The sequence below is a fragment of the Narcine bancroftii genome, chromosome 8 (genome assembly GCF_036971445.1).
Source record: "Narcine bancroftii isolate sNarBan1 chromosome 8, sNarBan1.hap1, whole genome shotgun sequence".
Classification (NCBI taxonomy): domain Eukaryota; kingdom Metazoa; phylum Chordata; class Chondrichthyes; order Torpediniformes; family Narcinidae; genus Narcine; species Narcine bancroftii.
Window position 1 is genome coordinate 137,118,123 of NC_091476.1, and position 22,677 is coordinate 137,140,799.

Below are 22,677 nucleotides of genomic sequence, written 5' to 3' on the forward strand. Positions count from 1 at the left end.
TTGGAAACAGCTTTACATTTATTCATGAAATTGGAATTCGTTAGTTACCTTAATAATTCAACAGAAACTTGCAAAGTTTTGCGGTTTGTACTCCCTTACAGATAAGAGAGGGTTTACAACTGATTTCTAGGGAAATGAAACTCTTAGTTACTTCTACAACTACAGTCCCATAATCCTTTGCATTCCATCTTGGCGAATTTTTTTTTTTTTTTACAGCAAAAGTCCCAGAATCCTTTACAATGCCACAAAAGAATGTTAAATTGCCCACAATCTTTGACAAGAATGTAGAACAGTGCAACACAAGAACAGGCAGGACTCAAGTCCTGTTTCATAGGGCTCAACTACCTGTCTCCAGAAAACAGGTGGAGAAGGCAGCCCCCTATGTCTGTGAACCAAATGCATGACAGACCCTTGTATCAATGACAAACAGGATGCCCAAGTTTAAGTAAAACTGCTGCCTGCATTGCCCCAGTTTAAGTAAAACTGCTGTTTGCATATGATGCATGGCCCTCAATTCCCTATCATCATCTGTCTATCTAAAAGTCTCTTAAATGCTACTAATATTTGGTTCATCACTACTCATCGGCAGCCTGTTCTAGTCACCCACCACTGTATGTATATAAAAAAAAACCTTGCCCTGAACATCTTTAAATTTTACTCTCTCACCTTAAATGCAAGTGCTTTATAATTTTTTTTAATATACACAAAAACTATTGCAAAAGCTTTGTGCAGGGTTTAATGAAATGTGGGAGTAAACTTTAATGTTCCTGCAGAAGAGTAGGAACATTAGCCTTTTCTAAGCATGGGTTAAAACTAATTCTATTTCGAGCATTTGAAAAGGCCAGTATTTATTCTCAGCTCAATAATCCTCGAAGGTGGCAGTAAACTACCTCCTTGATCTGGTGCTGCCCTTGTACTGAAAGTGTTGCGTGAATAGAACGATAAAGGGATGGTGACTGATTCTTGTTTGTCAAATGAAGTTACATCTTTGGGAAAGTGGAGCATGCACAAAGCAAAAATCAGAAATGAATGTTTGAAAATACTAATTGGGCAGTGTTAGTGGAGAGCGAAAAGGCACTTGTAGGTTCAAGTTGGCTTTTCATTAGATCTGTGGTAAAAATATAAACAACTGTTAAATTGATGCAAAAAAAAAAGAGGATTTGTGATAAGGGAAAACAGGAAAGGTTAAATGACTAAAGGAAATGTCAAAAGTGGATGCCATTGGAATGAAACTGATGAAGGGAAGAAATAGGAAGGGCAGAATTGTTGAACCATGTACATGATTGTTTTGTCATTTAATAAAATGGAAAATGTACTTAACAAAGAGTTGCCATTAGTGTGGCCCAGTGAATATCATATTCAAAAGGTGAAGTACAGTTGTGGAAGCTTGTTGTTCCTGGAGCAGTGCAGGATCCAGAAAGACGAGTACGAGGATGGTACAGAAAATGAAATCAAATTCATGTTCGCGGTTATCACATTGGATGGTGAACTGCTTCATGGAGAAGGAATCAATTTTAATTATGAAGCAGGGTGCATTTATAACACTGTACAAATTAAATGAGTGATTGATTGGAACTTGGATTCTGAATATGTTGCAAAGGATGTTTAGCAGATCAACACAAACTGAAGTCTGTGTACCTCATTTGGTTCCTGGGAGCTGACTGGAATGGATACAACCTTCTTATCATTTGTTAATATTACTGTAACATTAACCATTTCAGAGAACATAATGTCTACCTGTGTATATAGAGAAATACTTGCTTTTACATTGGAGGTGGTTATGGTAGCAAATGAAATAAAATCTATTGATATGCCTTATCTTGATACTCAGATAGGTGGAAGGGAAAGTACTGTTGAGGAAGCAGGGAGTCTGCAGAGGGACTTGGACAGTGAGAGAATGGGCAAAAGTAGCAGCAGATGATATACAGCATGGTCATGACCTTTGGAGGAAGAAATGTATGAAAACACTATTCCAAATGGGGAGAGAATTCAGAAAGCAGAGGTCCAAAAGGAACTGGGAGTCCAAGTACAGAATTTACTCAAGGTTAACTTGCAGGTTGAGTTGGTAGTAAGGAAGGTAATGGCTAGGTTAGCATTCATTTTGAGAGGACAGGAGATAAAAGCAAGGATGTTTTGGTCACACTTCATTTGAAGCATTGTGAGCAATTTTGGGCTCTTTATTTAAGGAAAGATGTAGTGGCATTGAGGATCCAGAGGAGGCTTATGAGAATGATCCAGAGGATAAAAGGGTTAACACATGGGGAGTGTTTGATGGCTCTGGGCCTGTACTCGTTGGAGGGCAAGAGGGGAACTCTGAAACCGACCTAATACTGAAAGGCCTGAGCAGAGTCGACATGGAGAGGATGCTTCCAGTAGTGGGAGAACCCAGGACCAGAGGGCACAGCGTCAGAATAAAAGGATGACATTTTTGCAAAGGGACTAGAAGAAACTTCTTTTGCGGAAAAGTGATGAATATGTAAAGGCTGTCATTGGATATATTTAAGGCAAGGGTTGATAGTTCTTGATTAGTAAAAGGTTATGGGGGAAAAGATGGGAGTATGGGGTTGAGAATACAATATACCAGCCACAATTTGGATGGTGAAGCTGACTCAATGGGCTGAATTGTTCCATTTCTGCTGCTCTTTATGGTCTATAATTTTGATTGGCATTCAACAAAAAGTGTACATTTATTTTGGACATTCAAAATCTTTCCACTGCAGAAGAATGGAAAACCTGCAAAATAAGCAAAAGGAAATTTCTACTGAAAGTACGAAGGTGACCAACTCTCTCACTGTCGAATTTAACTGACCTCTCAAATGGATTTGGTATATAAAAGTTCTACATTATAAAAATTAGAAATAATCTATAATTTTAAAAGCTTTAAATTAATACTTACAAGACTTGCCTGCAGGATTCCTGCATATCAATGTTTGTTGAAGGCACCTTTGACTTCTCCCAAGTATCTGACCTTCCTTGGCATGTCAGTAAAGCAACCATGTGTTCCTGATCATATCAAAGGAGAGCACCTGTTGATATGATCCAAGGGCTATTTGGAATCAGCTGATTCTCCTTTAGAACATTTGCCCTGTGGAGATTCGCTATGGCAAACAGAAAAGTTACATAGTGGCTCGAGTTCCCAGTCCATTGAACAGAAATAGTGAGTGTCCTGGAGAACAGGTTGGAAAGCTGCTGCTTCTTGCATTTACACAAAGACCTTACTATTTTCAAATTCAGTGACTAGGTCATAAATGTACGGAATCAACCCAAAACTACAAGATGGTGGCTCCTGCTATACATTCAGTAGGAAAGCTGAAACAAGAGACTAAAAAAAAAACACAAAATAAACTTTAACTTTTATTATAATGATTTTCTGTGACATTACCTCTTTCATTGAAATAACACATCGCAGCAGAAGTAAAATTAATCAGACAAATTTTAGTAATGGTTGAAAATCAAAGGTTGCTTTGCCACAAAGACATGATTTTGTTTTTGTGCTTTGTAAACAAAATGAACCCCTCAACCTTTTACCTTAACAAGGCTGAAAAGGCCAGGACGATCAAAGACCATTGTGCAGAAACCCTATTAACAGTCTGAACTATTGGATGGACGGTTCTTTGGATGAGATGTATCTGTAATTTTTCACAATCCTGATTAATTGCCTTGTTGAAAAAAGGTATCAAATATCTCCACTTTGCAAAATATTTGAAAAGCACCCAGGAATTAAACAACATAGAACAGTGCAAAGCTACATCTTGACTCTCACCACCCCAATAATATTTAATGCCTCTGCTGTTGAGTCAGACACATACATGCTGCTATGGCATACAACATAAAAACCATATGGTTTGACAACAGAAATAGGCAGGAAATAAAGTACCCATTCACCACAATCTTCACCTTTTGTTGAAAGTTGCTGATCCCCAGTAGTCTTCCCTTGATTGCATTGGAATAGTTTCATAAACCTGGGTATGATAACTTTTGTTCAAGAAGGCATCATGAACAATATCGTGAGCAATGCATCATCTCCCAGCCTATAGTTATGTGCATTGCATATTAAACGAAATGGAGAAGGTCCTCATCTTTTGTCCCTATTTGGTGATCTCTGTAAGATTGTGGTTGTAAACAAGACTGAACAATACGTCTTTGCTGATAAAAGTTCAGGTCTCAGAGTGGGTGTAGATCCAGTGCCACACTCATTGATACAAAGTAGTCTTGGATGCACATTAGTCCATCTCCTTGTTCTATCCCAGTCAGCACATTCTAACTAGTCCACTTTTTCCACTGTGAGTTACCTGTTCCAATGGCTAGAGTTTTGCACAGAGCCTTTCTAAGGTGAGAACTTGTCTCTGCTATTCTGCATCCTTCTATATTAAGGTGAGAGACAATAGGGGATCTAAACCCATTCTGAAATGAAGCCAGAAAAGTACAGAGCATTAGCACTTCAACATTTGTCCATAATTTGCCATTTCTGCAGCCAACATTGCCAACTGCATTGGGTGGGATTTGGCCATTGAAGTTTTAAGGCTGGCTAACATTTTATTCCCAAGCAGCCCAGCTGAAAGCAGCAAGTTTGATACAATTCAACATCAAACCAGGGCAATCAGAGTGACCCACTCAAGTCAGTGATTACTTGGACCGTGGTACAAGTTAAATTGGTACAATCCTCTCACTCTTGTCCTCTCAGACCTTCCTGTTATGCAGTAGTGCCAATCAAGTCAATTCCTTTCTGTGGATGCAAGTTCCATATTTTCATCTCTCCAAAATATGCTCTTTTGATCTTGTGGGTGATGGCCTTGTATTTAACTTTCTAAAATGTGATTCTCCCCCCTCCCAAAAAAACAGCAAAATAACCACTTCGGTCCCCACAAATGTATAGTTTGCTCATCCTCATGAACTCCAGAAGTCGACCTGCCCATCTACGTTTTGCCCAGTTAAAGGTTCATTGGCAGTAGGGAGGGGTAGCAGGACACTTGCTCCACAAAGAACAATTCAAGTGTAAAAAAGGAATCAGCCATGTCAATCTTGTAATTGTAATCTTGTGACCAAATCCTAATACTTCTAGAGATTTAGATTCACTAAACCCCACATATGCAACCTCTTTCACTGTCTCAATACACTCTTGAATGAAATCTGAGCCTCTGCAAATATAAAATACCAAAAAGGAAATAAAAAAGTTCAACTCATAAGAAAGGATTTTCTTAAAAAATAAACATTCAAAACATTGAACAATTTCCTGAACCAGCCAAGATCAAAATGTTCTGAAAACTTAGGCACATTGTAATTCTAACTCCAACCATAGGACTGAGATTTAATTCAGTGGCATTCATTCCATTTATATCAACAAATGCTCTTTTCTACTTTCTAAAAAGTAAATTCTGGCTATCCATTTAATAAGGGGTTCAGCCATTATCCTTGTTCTGCAAAACCACACAGAAACTTTGCAAGAATTATTCTCTAACACCCTAATGCGCATTTTATGAATGCAGTTCACGGTGGTGCACTATATATAGAACAAGTTAATTGCTGCAAGAATTCCAAATGATGAAAACTTACATCTTCGATAATAAATTATACACTTTGTAAAGATTGGCATTTGGGATATTTTGTGCAAAATCACATCACTTGCTCCACAAAGAGCAATTACAGTAAAAAAAAAAGGGAATCAGGCATCTGAAACATCATGGAGCCCTATAATCACATTTCCAATCAGAGGGATCCTCAAATGGACATCGTCATCACTGCTAATGTCAATGCCTATTTAAAGACAGCCTGTGGGTTAAAGCTGCACTCATGCAATTATCAGGTGCATACCTACCACTACAGTAGGGCCAAGAAAGCTAAACAGAGGAGGCTTTGTGAGTGGGTATACAAACAAGTTTTGAAATCCAACGTAGGGAGTGCACTGGAAATGCCCATTGTGCAATATCATTCAGATCTGTGTGACCATCTCCCAGTCAAGTTCTGGGAAGCTCAACACTTTGCGAAAAATGACTATGACAAACCACATTAAGTTAGCGCAATAGCTAAAGGGAAATTTTAAGCCTTGGAACAGACGACAAAGGAGCTTACACAGTTCTGAAGTCTGGGGAAAATTCTTCAAATGGTCAACATGAAGGTAGGGGAGAGAATATTTTCCAATTATACCCAGCAAAAAGTAAAATTGCCTGGAAATTCAAATCTCATCTGTAGCACTGCCATGACACACAGTACAGCAACATTTGCTGAAATTCAATTCTGAACAACTACCAATCAGCATCCAAATTTTAAAACTTACCTACCCTGTACTTGCAGAAGTCTAGTCTGTTTGAAGGAACTGATACAGTGTAAGCCAACTTCCATCCTAAACCAACATGGTATAAAAGCACCATATAAATATTATTTCATTATTCTTTTTGAAAAAATTAAAAAATGAGTGCCAGTTTTGTGCAAGATTTTGGATTGAGACTTTACCAATGATCTCTGGCAAACACTGCAGGGCAATGTTCATCATCTGCTGTCATTCTTTCAAGTCAGCTTTTCTGATCTGAATTCCACTTTTTCCAGTGTCCAATGAACTGGCCACAAGTTTTGTCAAAGTGTCTAAAGCTAATGATGCCCCCATTGGTCACCAGGAGCTCGAAGGGAAATAATCTTTGGGTTGTACTCGATGTGCGACCTCCAGTGAACAGGATACAATGTCAATCCAGCACCTGGACCACTAAACACTCGCTGAGCGAGGCTGCAACAAAAAGGACTATTTGGTTTCTAAAGCCAGGAATGCCTTCTTTCTCTGGTCTCGTTCATTCATCTTGGCCATCGGGCTTTGGTTTGGACTGGCATTATGATAAAATGTGTTTACCATTGAAGAATATAGTTGCCATTTTTAGTATTACAGTCTAATTTAATTTTAAAACCTTTGCATAAAATTAACTTTTTTTTCTCCCCCTCAAACACAAGCAGCCTTGCAGAAGTAAAATTGGAAAACAAGATGGCAATGACATTGTCTTAAAGGACTGATGACCAATCAACACTGGAGAACCCAACATCTCAGTATCACATTGTCTTTCTTGAGCCAAAGGGTAATGATTTGAGGCAAAGATCAGAAACAGTAAACATGTTTGAAAAGCAGGACAAGACAGCCTTTGGGGCAAGAGTATTATAATTAACCCCACTGCCTCTGGAGCTCACTCCTAACTGCTCTGCATCCTGCTTCTCTTCCTTTGACTCCAGGGTAACAGATCTCACTCAGGTGAAGGAGGTAAGTCCACAGTGTGGCCGTTGTTCCGTACATCAGCTCCGCCTAGCTTAGAACACATAGATTTTGTCTCTTGGTACATTGTCCAGGTCTTCATCCAGGGTCAGCAAGATCTGAGGAAGAGGTACATGTTGAAATTTGCAAGGATGATACTAGAGGTAGGTGGTTATAAGTAGAACATAATCAACCCAAAACATTAGCTCCCTCCACAGATACTGCCTGACCTGCTGAGTCTTTCCAAAAGTTTCTGCATTCATTTCAGTCTTGCAGGATTTGTGATTTTATTTAGCTTTATGTTGGGTAGTAGTAAAACACAAAATTCTGCAGACACCCTGGTTGAAGTAAAAAACATGAAACTGGAGAAACTCAGCAGGTCAAACAGTGTCCTAACTGCTCTGCATCCTGCTTCTCTTCCTTTGACTCCAGGGTAACAGATCTCACTCTGGGCTTGAGCCCTTCATCAAGGGACGGAACAACGTTGGCAGGTATGCAAACAAGGGGGGTGGGATTGGGGAGGGGTGGTCATAAAGGCAGGAGGTGGAAAAGGGAGGGAGGGGTTAGCAGAGATCAAGGGGAGGAGGGATAACAGTGTGAAGGGAGGGAGAACTGGGAGGTAAGGAAGGGGGAAGAGGAGAGCAGGTTAGCAGAAACTGGAAAAGTCCTTGTTAATGCCATCTGGCTGAAGAGCCAGCCAGATGGCATTAACAAGGACTTTTCCAGTTTCTGCTAACCTGCTCTCCTCTTCCTCCTCCCCCACCTCCCAGTTCTCCTTCCCTTCACACTGCTAACCCTCCTCCCCTTGATCACTGCTGTCCCCTCCCTCTCTACCTCCTGCCTTTATGACCACCCCTCCCCCCACTCTTTTGTTCAGACGCCTGCTGGCATTCTCTCATACACTGATGAAGGGCTCAAGCCCAAAACATTGCTTATGTGTTTTTATCTTTGCTATATAAAGGACACTGTTTGACCTGCTGTGCTTTGTGTTTTTGTTGGGTAGCCTATTTGAGACAGAACACTAAACAGCAAGAAACTCACAAACTCATCTCCAGGTGCCTCAATGGCAGCAGAATTGCTGATCCCCAACGTTTGCCGACACACTCCTAATCTGAGGAGGCAGCTCTGTCAAAGAGTGTCAAACACCAACCACTCTCTGTAACTGATTAACTACTTCTGACACACTGGGCTCTCCCCCCCTCACCCCCCCCCCCCCATTTCATTTCTAGAAGAGGCACCACGATCTGCAGAGGTTGCTCACCTTGAAAAATTACAAACTATCTGTGGGCACAGCATAGAGACCAAATTCAAAAGTTTGAAAAAGTTGGTAAATAATGCCTGTGTTGTTCTTTGCTTTTGGGAGTTTCTCTGATTGGTAATACCAAGATCATGATCATCGAAGAACTCGAGCAGGATACATTCTCGGTTGTGCTCTCTGGACTGCAGCAGACGTGGACATACCCCTCCATAAATCTTCGTCCACGAAGCCAAGCCAAAGAATACCAAGATAGTGGGTTGTATAATGGAAGACAATGAATCAGGTTACAGGATGGAAATTGAAAACTTGCACTCAATGTCACCAAAACTAAGGAGGTGATTGTTGACTTCAAGAAAGGAAAGCCGGAGATATACAATGCAGTGATCACTGGGGGGGAAAATCAGAGAGGGCGAGCAAATTTAACTTCTTGGGAGTCACCATCTCGGGGAAATTTTCCTGGACCCAACACACCAATGACATTGTGAAGAAAGCACGTCTGTGCCTCTACTTCCTCAGGAGGTTTGGCATAACATCAAAAACCCTGTCAAATTTCTACAGAGAGGTGTGGTAGAAAATGTGCTGACCGGATGCATCACAGTCTGGTATGGAAGCACCAATACCCTGGAGCGTGAGGGTCGAACAGATCAGTTGGGAAAAAAAATGTCAGCATTTGGGCTGGAGCCCTTCATCACGAGATGTTTACTTACAAGGAAGGAGCCGAATAGTGCAATGGAGGACAAAAAGTGCCAAATGTCATGATCGTCGAAGAACTCGAGCAGGATACATTCTCGGTTGTGCTCTCTGGACTCAGCAGGAGTTTTCTTCAGCGAGAAAGGAAACAGAAGTTCACACAGAAATGTTATGTGAAACTACCATAGATATTACATTAATCAACAACATGACGTGCTTTACAGGCAGATTATTCACACCAAATACGGCATTGGAGGGACGATGATCAATTGCAGAAAGGGGAGAGGTTTGGCACGGAACTCCAGATGTTAGTGCGCCACATTCAGTGTTCGCAATGCAGATAGCCTGAAGGTGGCTTGGATATTTGCTCTAACCCTAATGTAAGCTGAAGGAACAGAGCCTCATCCATCATCACAAGATACAGGAGCAGAAGTATGCCCATTGGCGCATCCAGTCTGCACCACCATTCTAATCATGAGCTGATTCATCCACCCATTCGGCCCACTCTCTGCAAACCTTAATGCCCTCACTAATCAAGAAACTGTCAAACTCTGCCTTAAATGCACCTAATAACCTCGCTTCCACAGCCACCTGTGGCAACATATTCCACAGACTCATGACCCTCTTGACTAAAGAAATTTTTCTGCATCTGTTTTAAATTGATGCCCTTTTATCCTTTAACTATGCCTTCTTGTCCTAGAATCCCCTACCAAGGGAAACATCCTTACCACATTTACTCTGTCTTTTGGCATTCAAAAAGCTTCTGAGATTGCACCTCCATCACACCCCCACCCCCCCCCCCCCGCCCCCCGCCCCCAGCAATCGTCTGTACTCCAACAAGTGCGATCTAAGAGCCAACAATCACTCCTCATATGCTAACTCCTTAATTCCTGGTATCATTCTTGTAAAACTTCTCTAAACCCTCTCCAATGCCAGTACGTCTTTTTTCAAACAAGGCACCCAAAACTGTACATACTAACCAAGTGAGGTCTCACCAGTGCTTTACAGAGTCTCAACATTATATCCCTGCTCTTGAATGCTATCCCTCTAGAAATAAATGTCAACATTGCATTCGCCTTCTTCACCATCAACTCAAACTGGAGGTCAACCTTTAGGGTATCCTGCACGAGGACGCCCAAGTCCCTTTGCATCTCTGAATTTTGAATGTTCTCCCTTCTAAATAAAAGTTTGTCCGTCTATTTTTTCTACCAAATTGCATGACCCTACTCTTTCCAACATTGTATTTCATCTGCCACCACTTTGCCCATTCTCCTAACCGATCCAAGTCTCTCTACAGTCTTTTGGTATCCTTACCATTAATTTAGGCACAAATCCATCTATTTAATTATCCAAATTATTTATATTTATATATATATAATTTTTTTTAAATAAATACAAAAAGAAGCAGCCCCAACACTGACCTTTGCAGAACACCACTGGTAACTGGTAGCCAAACAGAACAGGATCCCTTTATTCCTTCTCTGTTTCTTGCTGACCACCCAATGTTCTATCCTTCCTGTAATTCCATAGACTCTTGTCATGTGTGGCACCTTGTCAAAGGCCTCTTGAAAGTCCACTGCATTTCCTCTGTCTATCCCACTTGTGATCTCTTAAAAAAAAAAATCAGGCATGATTTTTCCCTTAAGGAAACCATGCTAACTTTGGCTTCACTTTTCATGCACTTCCACATATTCTATATTCTCATCCCTGACAATAGACTCCAACAGTTTTCCAATCACTGTCGTCAGGCTAATAGGTCTATTATTTCCTTTCTGCTGCCTCACTTCCTTCTTAAACAGCGGAGTGTCATTTGCAATCCTCCAATCCACCGGAACCATGCCAGAATCCATTGATTACTGGAAGATCATTAAAAATGCCTCCACAGAGTCTCAACATTATATCCCTGCTCTTGAATGCTATCCCTCAGAACCAAAGGTGCATTCCATCTGGTCCAGGAGACTTGTCTACTCTTAGACCATTTAGCTTCCCAAGTATTCTTGTGATCTTGGTCACACTTTTCTTCTGAAAGAGCCATGAGAGTCTGGTATGCTTCTAATGTCTTCCACGGTGAAGAGTGATCCAAAATATTCATTCAGTTCCTCTGCCAGTTTCTCATCTCCCATTACAATTTTTCCAGCATCATTCTCTAACGGTCTTTATCTACTTTGGTCATTCTTTTACTCTATTTATTTATTTAAAGAATGAGAATGTTTAGTATCCTCTGATATTTCTTGCTAACATCCTTTCATAATTTATCTTTTCCTTCCTAGTTATTTTCTCTGTTTTTAAAAAGGTTTTCCAGACCTCTATCTTCCCACTTATTTTTACTTCCTGTATGCCCTCTCTTTTGCTTTTATTTTGGCTTTAACTTCCTTCGTCAGCCATAATTGTTTCATTTTTCCCCATTTACAAATTTCTTTATTTTTGTACATGCCTTTCCTGCACTTTCCTCATTTTGTGCATGAACTCCAGTCATTGCTGATCCACGACCTTCCCCATTAGTGTGTTTGGCCAGTTCCTCTCTCATGTGACTGCAATTTCCTTTACTCCACTAAAATACTGACACATTGGACCCCAGCCTCTCCCTTTCAAATTTCAAAGTGAATTAAATCATATTGTGATCACTGCCTCCTCCTTTACCTTAAGCTCTCTAATTATCTCTGGTTCATTACACAGCACCCATTCCAGAACTGCCAATTCTCTGGTGGGGTCATCAACAAGCTGCTCCAAAAACCATCCCATAGGCATCCCACAAACTCTCGCTCTCCTGAGATCCCGTTACGACCTGACTTTCCCAATCTATTTTCATGTTGAAATCCCCCATGATTATTGTAATGCTGTCCTTCTGACATGCCTTATATATTTCCAGTTGTATTTTTTAATCCACATCCCACCTGCTGTTTGGGGGCCTGTATATAACTATTAATGTCCTTTTAACTTTACCAATCCTTAACTCAACCCGTAAGGATTCTACTTTTTCTGATCCAATGTCCCTTCTTTCCAATGATTTAATATTGTTGCTTACCAGCAGAGCCACGCCACCCCCTCTACCTCCCCGCTTATCCTTGCAATACACCGTGTATCCTTGAACATTCAGCTCCCAATGACATCAATCCTTCAGCCATAATTCCGTAGTGGCCACAGCATTGTACCTTCAACCTGTAGCTGTACACCAAGATCATCCACCTTGTTTCTAATGCTGCAGCCATTCATACATGGTACAATACATTTAGACCAGTTTTTGAATGTACTGTGTCTCTGTCATACCTCCAGTGTTTCAGTTTGCTTTATTATTTTCTTAATCTTTCTCTGTTCCCAAATGACAATATTTAAAGTAATTGCTACCAATGACAACAAAATGTATCATGTATGAGGGGAAATAAAACTTTAGATCATGTTTATACAAATATGGCTGATGCTTTCAAAACCACTACCATCCCTCACCTGGGACAGTCTGACCATCTTTCATTATTTGTTTCCCCAAGTATAGCCCAGTCATTAAATATGTAAAACCCACAATGAAGCCTATTAAGTTGACTTTGGTCTTCAGCAACATTTTCACATGCGGATTGAAGTGTGTTTGCTACAGATGCTACCACAAACTCTCAGATTAATATTGATTTATATTCCAACTCTGTCCTCAAGTGTGTGGATGGCATGACATCACAAAAACAAATAAAAATTTTTGCTAATCAAGAACCATGTATGAACAGTGAGGTTCACGGTCTGCTCAAAGACAGATTTTGCTTTCAGATCTGGAGATTTGAAGACTTACAGCTCAGCCAGAGCCAACCCAAGGAGGGGAAATCTCTCAGGATAAACATACATATAAACAAAAGAGTGAAGAGCATTTAATCTCCTCGGACCCCCGGCGCATGTGGCATGGCATACAGATCATTACAGACTATAAACCACCTAGTACTGTGCCCCCTTCCAGCTTCAAAGTGGATCTTCCAGATGAACTGCCTCTCTTACTTTCCACCTCTGATGTTTGGGCCATCCTGAGGAGGGTGAATGTACAGAAGGGAGCTGGTCCAGGTGGTATACCTGGCCGTGTGCTTAGAGTCTGTGCAGAACAGTTGGCCGGATCTTCATGGGCATTTTCAATCTGTCCCTGACCCAGACAGTTGTTCCCGATAGCTTCAAGATTGCCACCGTCATGCCAATGCCGAAGCGTCCCCCCGCCACGAGTCTGAATGACTTCTGTCCAACTGCACTCACCCCCATCATTGCAAAGTGCTTTGAGACTGGTTCTATCACATTTGAAATCCTGTTTGCCCATCACTCTGGACTCTCATCAATAGGTTGAGAATGCCATTTCCATGGCACTTCACTCTAACTTGACAGCTCCAACTCTTGTGTCAGAATACTGTTCCTTGACTTTAGTTTGACATTCAGTACTGTGATTCCCTCCAAACTTCACCAGCTTGGTATCAGCTCATCCTCGTGCAATTGGGGTCTATTAGTCAGAAAGTCTAAGGCCCAATCTGTTAAATTAGGCAATCTCTTCTCTTCCATTCTCACCTTGAGCCTTTTCCTGTATTCCCTTTTCACCTATAACTACGTTCCTGCAATTGATTCTAATTCCATATATCAAGTTCGCAGATGACACCGTGGTGGTTGTCTGATCAGAGGGGATGATGATGAGACAGCCTATAGGGACAAGATCCAGCACCTGGCCGCCTGGTGTGACGACAACTTGGCACTTAACACTCAGAATACCAAGGAGATCATTGTGGACTTCAGGCGTGCTGGAAGCTACACTCATGCTCCTATTTACGTCAATGGAGTTGCAGTGGAACTTGTATCAAACTTCAATTCCTTGGTGTTCACATTTCAAATGTTCTCACCTGGTCCCTGAACCCCTCCATCCTGATCCAAAATCGCAACAGCCCCTTTATTTCCTGTGGAGCATGGAGAAAGTACAGCTTTGTCCCAGGATATTGATGGATTTTTACTGCTGTACCATTGAGAGCACCTTTACCTATGGTATCTCATTGTGGTATGGCAATTGTCTTGTATTGGACTGTAAACCACTTCAGCGGGTGGTGAAAACTGCCCAACTGATTATCAGTATCCAATTGCCCACCATTGAGACCATATATCAGGAATACAGGGAAAAGAGGATCATCAAGGATTCATTTCACACTAACTACGGACTTTTTACTCTTCTTCCATCCTATAAGCACTCAAAGATTCTTCACTCTCAAACCAACAGGCTCAAAAAGAACTCCACCCCACCCCCCCCCCCACCCCCGTGGCTGTGACCCTGCTTAAATCACAGTGCTGAGTGGTACTGCAATCAATTATATTGTCAGTATTTTTATAATTGTTTGCTTGCTGAATGCACTGGTTTTTATTTGCACACAGTTATTTGTACATAGCACTATTTTTAAACTTCTGGTTGGATGCTAATTATATCTCATTGGATTTATATTTTACTTGACACAATCTAATTCACCCTATCACAGCCATTGCCTCTGCTCTCTACACCCTTCCCCTTCTCTCTCCAACTCAAGACATTTGTTTTCTCATTTTGATCCTTGACCTAAAACACTAATTCTGTTTCTCTCCTCACTCAACACTGCCCATCCTGCTGAGTGCTTCCAGCATTTTCTACCTTTATTCTTGATACTGTAGCTTCAAGACACTGATAGGTTAAATTTGGGGATAATCAAGAGGCAGAATTGGAAGGGGACAGGAGATCACAAATAGTTGTAAGATTGAAGGGGATTGTGGAAATAAAAAGGATGGGTGAGACCGATTTGGAAACAAGGTTCAAAATTTTAAGACTTATGTTATATTCCTGTAGAAGTGCTGAAAAATAAGCTTCTAAAATTCAGTTAGTTAGATAATCTGTGATAGGAAGGGTGTGGTATTCGTAGTTTGTCATCAGGATCAAGTTCTGATAGCATAGGTGAGGAAGGAAGCTTCCAGGGTTATGCAGAAATAAAATGACAAACTGAATCGCAATCGACTGGATTAAGAGGTAATGATCTTACCTGCCATGTGCTGAGACCTTGAAAGAAGAAAAAGAGAGCAAAACCCCAGACCACAGCTGTGCAGATGATACAGATCAGTGGAATAGGCCGGATGTGCTCACCACTCCGTAACTGGGGACACAAGAAACAAACAGCCATAAAATATCCAACAATTCGACAGAGAATACTCAATTAAATTCACTCTGCTGTGACATCACTTTGTAGTGAAATACTTCCCAATACTGTAGTATTGGGAACTCAGCTCAGGCCTTCCAATGTTCCCTGCCATTCTATCCTCACCTCCAGCATTTTCGGCAATGCACCCAGCATCTTAAAGTACACGTCCCAGCCCAGTCACACTCTCCTCTTCCTGCCCCTCCTGTCAGGCAGAGGATACACAAGTCTGAAAACACACATCTCTAGATTCAAGAATAATTTCTTTGCTGCTGTCAGACCATTGAATGGGCCTCTCATTCATTAAAGACGCTGTCCTGCTGGCTTAAGACCTTTTTCCCCCATTGAGACGAAGAGGAGCCAATCCTACCGGACGGTGACCACAGTAGTGGACCAGCATGGGGCTCAGTGACTGAGGGATCCATACAAGCTGCAGGCGACGCTATCAGGGGACCCGCACAGGCTGAGGGCTGCTGGAGACTGGCTCATGGGAACCCTATATCAGAGCCTGTATTCAAGAGGGTGCCTAGGGCAAGAAGGGCCTCAGACACTGAAGGTTTCCTGATGATGTCAGAGGTTTGGATCTAGAGCACGGGATGCCGATGAATCAAACAGGAGTCTGTGCAGCTACAGAAGCACTGAAGGTTCTCTTTCTCACGTACTGCAAGGAGTCCCATGTGACACTCTTTTCCTTTATCATGGACCACATCAACAGACTATTGGATCTCCAACAAACCCGATCCTCAAGCTCCCATTTGTGTAGCACAGTGGCTAAAGGTCTTACATGTGCTGATGGGTTTTCACTGCACTGCACACTTCGGAGAGATGTCCATCATCTGCTTGATGCCTTCCTGAGCCAAAGATCAAATGTGAGCAAATGGATATATGCTGAAACCCAATATTATTGGTCCAAACTAAATACTAGGGCAAATAATCAATGGCACCAATTTCTCATCAGATGAGCAAGATTAAAATTAATATTGTGAGACAAGCTTGAAAAGAAATTAAGAAGCTAGTTGGACCCATAAAGGCAAAAAAAATTAACCTCATTTTGGAAAGCAGAGAAAAACTTTGGATCTACATATAAACTGTGTAGAAGATGTAGTCAAATCCAGGAATCTTGGATAAAGTGCTGAATATATCATCAGAAACAGACATTCAACAGCAAATATCAACACAAATCAATTGCCCGAAGAATTCAGGGTACATAGTTCCATGAAAGTGGCTGCACAGGCAGATGGGATGGTGAAGGTGTTCCTGAGTACAAGAGCACAGTGACATTATATTAAACTGTACAGGTGAGACCACACTGAATACAGTGTGCAATACTCAGCAACTCTTTTTCTTCTCTTTCTGTAAGGAGTGCCGATGACACTAATGGCAACTCTTTGTCTTGAGACAGGAAAAAGGCAATTTAGTGTAATATTATGTGTTCAGTACTATTACACGGCAATAAAGGAATCTTGAATATTGGTCACTCAGCTAAAGGAATGATTTTAACCTGTAAAAAGTGTGCAGTAAAGATCCTCGAGAGTGTTGATAGAACTGTAGGGCTTCAGTTACAAGGAAAGGATGGGTAGGTTGGGCTTTTCTCCCTGCAACATCAGAGGCTGACGGAGGTAATTATAGAGGTTTATAAAATCATGAGCGGTACATACAAGATAAAGGGCCATGGCCTTTCTCTTCCCCCCACCAACTCCAGAGTAGGGGAATAGAAAACAAGATGGTACAAGATTTAAGGTCAAAGGGGAAAGATTTATAAGGGACCCCTCATTTCGCCCCAACCCCAACAGAGGTTGGTGGGTATGTGGAACGAGTTACCAGAGGGAGTGGAGGTAGGTACAATTTCAACATTTAAAGAATATTTAGACAGGTACATGGATAGAAAAGGTTCAGAGGGATATGGGGCGAAAAATATTAACCAGGACAAGCAGCAGCTCAAGAAGGTGCCTCACCACCACTTCCTCAAGAGCAGTTCAGGATGGACAATAAATGCTGGCCTCGCCACTGAAGCCCAGGTCCAAAAAAAATTAATAAATCTAATGGGGAATTCAGGTCAAACTTGGTTAGCAGGAAAGGAAACATGGCCCCAGCTGGAGTGGTTCAGACAAACTCTATGCTCAGTAAATTAATTATGCTTGTTACACAGCTGTACAAATATTAGATATAACCTGTTAGACTGCTTGCAAAAGAACCTATCTCAATGTGCTAGGAATAATGAAAGGGAAATGGATAAGGCCAGAAGCAAAAGGGATGGGAGAATCGTTGAGAAGGTCAGATGAAGAGGTGGATGGAAGGTTTCATATATTTAAGACAAGATTTGATAGATTTTTTTTTACATAGTAAGGGAATTGAGGGATTTGGTGAAAAGACAGGTAGGTGGGGTTGAGTCCATCATCGGATCAGCCACGATCTCATTGAATGGCAGAGTAGGCTCAATGGGTCAAATGGTCTACTCCTGCTCCTATTTCTTATGCACATGGAGTATATCTCTTGACTGAATGACTGGTTTCTGAACTCCAAAAACCTTATAATAAAAGCTATGCTCTTACCTTCATGATGATGTAAAAAGCAAAATATAACAGCAAGTTGCAGATCCCAATTGCCAGCAGGTAAGAGGCAAAATCTTTGGGTCTCAGAATTAGTCCATATGCAGCTCTGAAAAATAAACCCAGCGCAATTCAGTTAGTCTCTCATTAAACCAGAAGGGGAAGGGAAGAGCAGGCATCTTAACACAGGACAAGCTGCTGAATAACCATGTCCTTAAAGTTTGGACATTTTCCCCCATACAATTACACCGACCATCCAGAGGTCAGAAGATAATCCATCACTGCCTTTCAACAAGTGCTATGGCAGGCCAGCTCCAAGCACCATTTTATCAATATACTTAAATTTTAAGGATCACACACTCTCAGCAAGGAGGTGGCTCAGGATAGCTATAAGCAGTTGGGATCAAGTGTATACCTGGAGGAGTTTCAGGAGCTGAGGAGCAAACACAGGAGATGGGCAAGATCAAAGACGAGGGAACTTAAAGCAGTCACTGGCTGTGCCTGGACTAGACAATGTTACAGTTGAGCAAGTGCTGAAGGTCCTGATGCACATGGAAGTAGACAAATCTGGGTCTGATCAGATATAAAAGTTAGAGGAAATTGTAGATGCCCTTGTTGAGATTTATGAGTTTTCACCAAGTACAGTTGAGGTGAAAGAAGACTGTTGTGCTGCTATTCCAGTAGGGCTGCAGGGAAAAGTCTGGCAACTGCAGTTCGATGAGCTTCACATCCGTGATGGGTAAGTTACTGGAGGGTATTTGGAGGGAGAAGATAGACACGAACTTGGATGGACAAGGGCCGATTAGGGATATTCAGCACGGTTTTGCAACAGAGAAGTCACGTCTCACAAATTGAATAGCTTTTTTTGATGGATGGTGAGGACAGAGATATAGATGTATATATGGAATTCAGAAAAGGATTCAGAAAGGTTCCGCACAGCTGGCTGCTGGAGAAGGTTAGATTGCATGGGATAGAGAATTTGGCTTCATGGAAGAATGCAGAGGGTGAAAGTAGAAAGGCTGTTTTTCAAAATGGAGGCCTGTGACGAGTGGTTGCCACAGGGTTCAGTGCTGTCATCTATATCAATGAAACAGATTAAAAACGAACATGGCATGATTAGCAAGTTTGAAGATTACACTAAAGTGTGTTATTGTAGTTAATGAAGACAGTTCCCAACATTTGCAGCAGGATTTTGATTGGTATGGCAGTGGAATCTAACAGAGAAAAATGTGAGCTGCTACAATTTGGGACCTACACAGTAAATGGTAGGGATCTGGGGAATGTTGTAGAGCAGAAGGACCTAGGAGTATGGATATAGTACCTTGACAGTAGAATCGCAGGTAGAGAGTGTGATCAAAAAGGATTATGGCATATTGGCCTTCAACATTCAGTACAGAGGTTGGGAGGTCATGTTGCAGTTGTGTAAGATATTGGTGAGCCTCCAACTGGAGCACTGGGTTCAGTGCACTATAGGAAAGAGGTTGTCAAGCTGGAGAGGGTGCAGAGGAGATTTACGAGGACTTGGTGTGGCCTGAGGTAGAAGGAGTTGAGTAGATGGAGACTTTATTCCTTAGAGTGCAGGAGGATGAGGAGTGATCTCAGTCGTGGACAAAATCATGAAAGGAACTGACTGGGTGAACACAAGTATTTTGCCCAGTGTTGGGAAATAGTAACAAGAAATTACAGGTTTAAAGTGAGGAGGGAGAGATTTAATAGTAACCGGAGAGGTAACTTTAAAAAAAAATTATACACAGAAGATGGTGGGTGTATGGAACAGACTGGTGGTTGAGGTAGGTGCTATAGCAAATAAATAAATAAATTGGACAGATAAATGGATAGGATAGACTTGGGGAGATATAGGCAAATCGCAGGCAGGTAGGACAAGTGGGGTGGGACATTTTGATCAGTGTGGGTATTGGGCCAAATGGCCCATTTATCTGCTGTGTGGCATTGTCTTCAACCCTTCAGAGGAATAGACTGGAATATCGGAGAACTACATGCCCACAGGTGGGATAAACACAAATAAGTATAGGTGGAAAACAAGAATTAAGCAGATCGAACAACATCAATGGGAGAAAAGAAACTGTCAATGTTTCAGGTCACTCGTTTCATTCGCACTAAAAACATCAACAGTTTTTTTTTCTTTCCCATGGAGACTGCTCAACCTGCTGAGTTCCTCGAACTGATTATTTTTGCACCATAATCCAGCATCTCAAGTGTCTCCTAACAGAAGAGTTAGCGCATTGTTATTACAGCGCCAGTGTCTAGGTTGGAATCTGAGTGTCTATCGAGAGTTTGTACTTTCACCCCGTGGCTGCATGGGTTTCCCCCCTCGGGACCTCTGATTTACTCCCACCCTTCAAGACGTACAGTCAATTTGGGTGTAATTGGGTGACATGGGTTTAAATAGCCAGAATTGAATTCTACCATGATGTAAATAAAATTTTAAAACGTTAAATTTACTTACAATGACCAGTTAATGATATTCCCCATGATCAACAACACCATCCGATCCTGTGAGCAGAAAGCAAAGGACTTTAATAGAATGACAACGCATCTTAAACAAGCCTGTACGACTGAGAGCTGCAATGTTATGAATAATATGAAAATATGACTTCACTCGTTTTAGCTACTTTTGTCCATGATCCACTTTTCTCTCTTATCAAGCTCAAGGAGACTGGACATAGTTGGGAGAGGAGGGGCAGGGGTGTGCAAGCAAGTGGTTCAGAGAATGTGGCAGCTGTTCTTACCGCTAACACCTGTATCTTGTGAATTAATTGTAAACGATACAACAATCAAAATGGTTGGAGCAATCCTAGAGTTCTGCAGACCATCAGAGCAGTGGAAATGAGGTGGGGGAATTAAACACAATGTACTGTATGTAAATGTTTGGCCTGGAAGTCAGCCTGAAGAAAACTGAGGTCCTCCATCAGCCAGCTCCCCACCATGACTACCAGCCCCCCCACATCTCCATCGGGCACACAAAACTCAAAACGGTCAACCAGTTTACCTATCTCGGCTGCACCATTTCATCAGATGCAAGGATCGACAATGAGATAGACAACAGACTCGCCAAGGCAAATAGCGCCTTTGGAAGACTACACAAAAGAGTCTGGAAAAACAACCAACTGAAAAACCTCACAAAGATAAGCGTATACAGAGCTGTTGTCATACCCACACTCCTGTTCGGCTCCGAATCATGGGTCCTCTACCGGCATCACCTACGGCTCCTAGAACGCTTCCACCAGCGTTGTCTCCGCTCCATCCTCAACATCCATTGGAGCGCTTACACCCCTAACGTCGAAGTACTCGAGATGGCAGAGGTCGACAGCATCGAGTCCACGCTGCTGAAGATCCAGCTGCGCTGGGTGGGTCACGTCTCCAGAATGGAGGACCATCGCCTTCCCAAGATCGTGTTATATGGCGAGCTCTCCTCTGGCCACCGTGACAGAGGTGCACCAAAGAAAAGGTACAAGGACTGCCTAAAGAAATCTCTTGGTGCCTGCCACATTGACCACCGCCAGTGGGCTGATATCGCCTCAAACCGTGCATCTTGGCGCCTCACAGTTTGGCGGGCAGCAACCTCCTTTGAAGAAGATCGCAGAGCCCACCTCACTGACAAAAGGCAAAGGAGGAAAAACCCAACACCCAACCCCAACCCACCAATTTTCCCCTGCAACCGCTGCAACCGTGTCTGCCTGTCCCGCATCGGACTTGTCAGCCACAAACGAGCCTGCAGCTGACGTGGACATTTACCCCCCTCCATAAATCTTCGTCCGCGAAGCCAAGCCAAAGAAAGACTGTATGTATGAGTAATATTTGATGTATGCATTTACAATTTTGTAATTGACTGTATTGTGGATGAAATCTTTAAATATATGGGGAATATATTTTAAATATATTACTTATTATCAATTATGTATTAATCAATAGTATGGTTTAATTCATTATTATTTCTTTTTTCCTCGATATCTGGATATCAAGAGGAGTTGGAGTAACTCAGAAGTAAGATTTGTGTTATTTTGGAGGATAGTTTGGGTAGATATAAAGGAATAGTAAGTTAACATAAATAGAAGTAATTTATTTATATTAAATTTAATTAACTGAATAGACTAAATATTAAATTAGAGAAAAACACACACGATATTGTGTTGTGAAGAGTACTTCTAAGTAATCCTCTATATCTATTTTATTCTTTCTATTTCTATTATTTTCTTTTCTGTTGGGGATTTTAGGAGGGAGGGGGTGGGGGATTAATCACAATGTACAGTATGTATGAGTAATATTTGATGTATGCATTTACAATTTTGTAATTGACCGTATTGTGGTTGAAAACTTTAAAATATAAAGTGGGAATGGAACAGATTCGTGGAGTTCTGCCAACCTTCAGAGCAGTGGAACATTGCATTGAAGCTTAAACACATGCTTAGCAGCTCAAGAGACCTGACTGTACACTGGGTGGAAGAGGGGACAGCAGATTGGGAAGCAGAGGTGAAGATCCAATGAGCAACAGGCCACACATAAAAAGCCATGACCAAATACTTGGAAGTCATTACCAATGGCACAACTGGGCTCAATGCAAACAAAATGCCTGTGGCTGTAGATCTCCAAAAGAACACTTACGATGTAGGCAGGTCCACTGCACTGTCTAATGTGATCAGTGTAAATGACATGAATTATCCTTCTGCATATTCCAGCATCTGGAAAAGGAAAGGTGCACCAATTAAAATCCTGCCCAATTTCAAAGAGAACCAGTGCTCATCAGGACTTCAATTACTGCTTGGGTGTGGGGCCACG

The 22,677-nt window shown here is 41.7% G+C and overlaps 1 protein-coding gene across 2 annotated transcripts in view; it reads right to left on the bottom strand.

Annotated features, from left to right (window-relative positions):
- Nucleotides 1–3,341: 3,341 nt before the first annotated feature.
- Nucleotides 3,342–22,677, bottom strand: part of LOC138741224 (SID1 transmembrane family member 2-like) — a 47,192-nt gene continuing 27,856 nt past the window's right edge. For both annotated transcript variants that reach the window (XM_069894966.1, XM_069894965.1), the window contains 6 exons: nt 22,504–22,580; nt 20,348–20,394; nt 17,884–17,989; nt 15,179–15,289; nt 9,194–9,307; nt 3,342–7,347 (listed from right to left, as the gene is read on the bottom strand). In XM_069894966.1, the coding sequence (XP_069751067.1) occupies nt 7,285–7,347; nt 9,194–9,307; nt 15,179–15,289; nt 17,884–17,989; nt 20,348–20,394; nt 22,504–22,580 (518 nt within the window). In that variant the 3' untranslated portion in view covers nt 3,342–7,284. The remainder of the gene's footprint in view (nt 7,348–9,193; nt 9,308–15,178; nt 15,290–17,883; nt 17,990–20,347; nt 20,395–22,503; nt 22,581–22,677) is intronic.